Source organism: Echinops telfairi, unplaced genomic scaffold, assembly GCF_000313985.2.
Source record: "Echinops telfairi isolate 266 unplaced genomic scaffold, ASM31398v2 ScPeMD7_1;HRSCAF=3_0, whole genome shotgun sequence".
Lineage (NCBI taxonomy): Eukaryota > Metazoa > Chordata > Mammalia > Afrosoricida > Tenrecidae > Echinops > Echinops telfairi.
The window spans coordinates 42709488-42714379 of NW_022103896.1; the positions used below are offsets into that span (position 1 = coordinate 42709488).

Below are 4892 nucleotides of genomic sequence, written 5' to 3' on the forward strand. Positions count from 1 at the left end.
CCATTGGGAAGATTTCCCTTCACCACTGTCCTTTAGGGAAATCCCAGAAAGGGGCTGTAGTGCTGCTGCTTTCTACTTATGAGTGGCACCTGCATATCATGCTGAGCCATCCATAAACCAAGCATGACTTTTTTGGTCTTCAGTTAAAGTATTGATGCAGATAGGGAGAAAGGAGGTAATGTGACAGGAGTGGAGACTGAGCATTTGGGCTAAGAGGAAGTTCCCAGAATCCTCGTAAAAAGGCCACACCCACAAGGAGGCATCATCAGCGTGCCCCCTGACAGGCTGGACTCCACACTTATTTGTCAAGTTGACATGAAATTATGTAACTACCACAATATCCCCAAAAAGATTGACTTGAGAAAACCTAATCCCAAAAAATGGACAACTTAATCCTATGCAATATGTCCTGACTCATTAGCATACTGGCCATAATCCTCTCATTAACATCACAGAGGTTAGGATTTATAACACAGAATAATTATATCAGGTCACAAAATGGAGGATAATCAGATACTGTGTCTAAGTGTGTTAGGCAGGATTCTCTAGAGAAACAAAATCAGGACACATAATTAATTATGTATATCAAAGTGAGAAGAAAGATAACAGCTAATTAGGCCACACTGCAGTACAGAGGGTTCAGTTCAACTCACTTTTGTGGAACAGTGCATATACTAGAAGTCCTTCAGCTTACATGGGCTGCAGAGTCCAAGATCAAGGAAGTAGACGGCAGTGTCCTCCCTGGAGCAAGGCAAGCAGAGTCTGCCCACAGGCAACAGCAGCAGCGTGGGTCACCAACAGTCAGTAGCTTGGGAGCTTATCTAAGCAGGCTGAAAGCAGGCCAGATGGGATATCTAACCCAACCAATGCAAGGCGACAGCCTCAAGCTCAAGCGATGCACGTCAAAGGAGCCTCTAGTGACATGGTCCACTGGCTGGCCTTGGCCTGGCCCACAGGGCAGAGAACTAGCTCCAGCAGTAGCAGGAAAGCTCCAGCACACTCTGATCACCAGCAGGGGGCGCAGGGGCGGGGGACAAACTTTACAGAGGACATGTATCTCTTTGCCCTCCAATCAAACTGCGACCTGATTAATCCCACATGTTCTTATTGGCCAGGTTGCCACGATAAACCTAACTTTCACACTAAGGGGACACATTTTTTATTGAGGAGACACAATTTGATTCATCACAGCATGCAATTTGTTTTTGCAGAAACAGAGAAAGGAGGGATTTTTTAATTGTTCAAAAAGCCACCCAACCCAGATTAGGTTCACAAACTATACTTTTTTTTTTTTTTTTTTAGTCACTGTTCTCAAAGAAAGATCCCTGGTGGCACTATGAGTTAGGCATTGGTATACTGACCATAATAAGATCAGCAGTTCAAACCCATCATCCACTCCTCAAAAAGACTGCTTGCTCCGGAAAAGAGGGAGTCCCAGAAACTCCTCTGCCCTGTAGCATTGCTGGGAGTCGGGATTGACTTGATGGCACTGGGTGTGGGTTGGCTTTTCTTTTGTTTTTTTATAGTTTTTTTTTATTTAAAAAAAATCATTTTATTGGGGGCCCATACAACTCTTATCACAGTCCATATGTACATCAATTGTGTCAAGCACATTTGTGCATTCATTGCTCTGTGGTTGGCTTTTCATTCTGATAGTACGGTACTTTAGTTTTCTGGCCATCCTTTTTTCCTATTACCCTTTCCAAGAGCTCTGTAATTATTTTCTTTCCATTTGAACATGGAGGAAGAAGCCCTCAAGCTCTATGCCCTTGCTAATGTTCCTAATGGGTTTATAATACAGCCAGGAGAAGTTAAATGTTGCCAGCACTCACTCTTATTTCCTGTGAAATTTAACAGGTTGACTTAATTTTGATTCTAGTCCAGAGTAGCAGCAGGAATTTTTAAAAAACAAGAGAATTATGAAAAAAAATTTTTGTTATGGCCTAAACCTTGATGCCTGACAGTGCTTCTCACACTTGGCAGGCATCAGAATCATCGGGAGGCCTTGATAAAAAGGTTTCTGGGTTTCTGAGCCCTACTCGCAAAGTGTCCGATGAAGTTGGTCTGGGATAGATTCCCCACTGAGTGGGTTACTCATTGAGTTGCTAACCACATGGTCAGCAGTTCAAACCAACCAGTCCCTCTTGGAAGAGAGACAGGGCTGTCTGCACCTGTAATGATATAAACATCTCAGACTCTTAGGGGGCAGTTCTGCTCTATCCTTTAGGGTTGCAATGAATCCGAATCAACCCAATGACCGTGGGGTTGAGCCTAAAGTAGTCAATATTTTTTGTCACCAGTGCCTTTGACTATTTTGTAATTCTTCTGTTCATTTTGTGCCCTTTTTAATCATAATTTCTTAGTTGGAGCTATAGGGTAGGGTGGAGGAGGGAAGGGATAAAGGGTAGCTGATATAAGAGTTCAAAAAGAAAAATGTTTTGAAACTGATTGCATTAGCAATTGTACAGTAATGCTTGATGTGATTGATCTATAGAATGTTATGATATTTGTAAGAGCTCCCAGTAAAATGATTCAATAATAAATAAACTCAATAGTACTTATCTGTATTGAGTTTGTAGTCAATACTTTAAAATTCCTTAACCTATTAAAGTAAGTGAAAATAAGCTTTTTAATGTTTCGCCATCTAGAACACAATATCTTAAAGGAGTTTTTTTGTTCTGTTTTGTTTTCCTTCTAGGTATTTAACACAAGAGTGTTTAAAATCAAAGAAAGACATTTGTTTCTTAACTACTTGGGAAGAGCACAGTATGACCCAGCAAAACCCAACTACATTTCTTTGGACAAGTTAGTATCTATTCCTAATGAAACATTTTGTGAGAATATTGCCAAAGCTTCAGTACAGGACTTTGAAAAATTCTTAAAGATGCTTTAGTTTTTAATAAATGTTAAGATGTAATAATATTAAAAAATGGCTATTTTAAATAAATGTCTTAAGTCTCAGTGGATATTGAAAGCAATTTCTGGATATCATCAGTTTTGTACATGTGTAAGACTGGTCAGTAGACACTCATATCTGTGTAAGAGAAAGCTTTATATCAAAAGAGCAATTGTATATTGAGAAAACATCCCAGCCCAGTCCAGCTCAAGCCCATAAGTCCAATATTAGCCCATAAGTCCAGTAAATCTGTAAATCACTATTCAGACTCACACAGCACATACAATGATGCTGAATGCAGGAAAATCACAGGTCCGTGGGTAAAAAGCCTTGTGGATCCAATGCTGGTGGAAACATCTCAGCGCTGGAGCAGGCCTCAGCCACATCCCTCGCTCAGGTCTCAGCATGGCTCCACGTGGCCTGCCCACAGGAAGGTGAAACAGAGTGTGTGGACCTCCTCCAGGAAGAAAGAGAGGAAGTTCCCATAATCCTCATGAGAAGGCCACGCCCACCAGGAGACATCATCTGGATGTGACCTGATTGACAGGCTAACCTGCACCCCTTTATCAAGCTGACTTGAAATTAACTACCACAGTACACTTCTAGGAGATCTTTCATAGTTTCCTCGTGACTTAATTCTTTGGATCAGCCACGGATGACGTCTCAGGAAAAGAAGAGAGAAAATACAGCAAGCTTAGAGAAGTGAGTGGGTTTACTATGGGTCACCGATTTATTATTAAGTTGTTGCCATCTCTCATAAAAGTTCTGAAGATGAGTATCCCAGAGGACTTTTACACCCTCCACATTCACAAAAGGACATTATTTTATCTGAAATGTATGGAGTTCTGGAGCATGCAGTATATTCATCTGATCTCTACTACTAATTCCCATTACCTGCACTATTATCAGTTGAACATGAATATTCAAAGTGACTGCAATTGGCTACTGAAGATATGGAAAGAGAAGGAGTTAGGGAAGAAAGTTTGAAGATAAGTAGCAGGCAAGGAGGCATAGTAAAGATGCCATAATTATTGAATTTACAGCAGTATACAAGATTTATTGCATGAATTTATACTCTCCTCTCCCCATTTAGCAGAAATGTAATCCTAGGTGAATGATTTAAATAAGTTTTATTTTAGAATGACCAATTATCTGCCTTACAGTCACTGGCTTGAGTAACTGTTAATACTGGTGGCCCCAAATGAACCACACCTGGTATTTACATTGGGCTGATATGATTTGACCCTTTGGATGTTATTAAACCGAAGCTTGAAAATCATCAGTCCGTTGTCACTTGCCCTCTTTGAACATTTACTCTTGGAGCCACGAGCCATTTACGTAAAGGAATCAAATTAGTCTATTGAAGAAACTGGAGAGAAAGAAATGCCTGGCTCACCCAGTCATTCCGGCCCTGCCAAGTTAGCACCAAACTCCCCTGCCAAGCAGATTAGAAATATAGTATTTTCAGCCACTAAAAAGTTTAGTTTTGAGATGTTTACTTGTGTTTTATTGACTATGCAAGGATACCTGGCTGTCAATCATATCAAAATATGGTTAGCATTGTGAAGTATGCAAATGCCATAACACTTGGTGTGCTAATGTGGAGCCTGGACATAGACCAAGAAGCAGCTGTTGAAACAGATCAAAGGAATATTCTGAGGAAAATGTAGCCTTACCACGTGGGAGGGCGGAAAACCAGCAATGATGTCTGAATATGCATTAATTACGAATGCAGACATGCAGCCTCTCCAGGCTTAACGCATAGAACTGGATCTGAGATGACTCTGGACCCTGGTCCCTTGAAACCCTCCCCCCTCCATTTTATTGAGGGCTTTTACAATGCTTATTACAATCCATACATCAGTGTGTCAGACATGTTGCCATTCTTTACTAGACAGTTACTTTCTATTGAGTCCTTGGTATCAGCTTCTCTTCCCCGACCCCCACCCTAGTGACCCCTTGATAGATTATAAATTATTTTCTTCTTTTTTTTTTT

The 4892-nt window shown here is 40.8% G+C and overlaps 1 protein-coding gene across 1 annotated transcript in view; it reads left to right on the forward strand.

Annotated features, from left to right (window-relative positions):
* Nucleotides 1-2961, forward strand: part of MTERF3 (mitochondrial transcription termination factor 3) — a 24241-nt gene extending 21280 nt beyond the window's left edge. Inside the window, exon 7 of the mRNA XM_004697709.2 lies at nt 2699-2961. Within this exon, the coding sequence (XP_004697766.1) occupies nt 2699-2893 (195 nt within the window). The 3' untranslated portion in view covers nt 2894-2961. The remainder of the gene's footprint in view (nt 1-2698) is intronic.
* The last annotated feature ends 1931 nt before the right edge of the window (nt 2962-4892 follow it).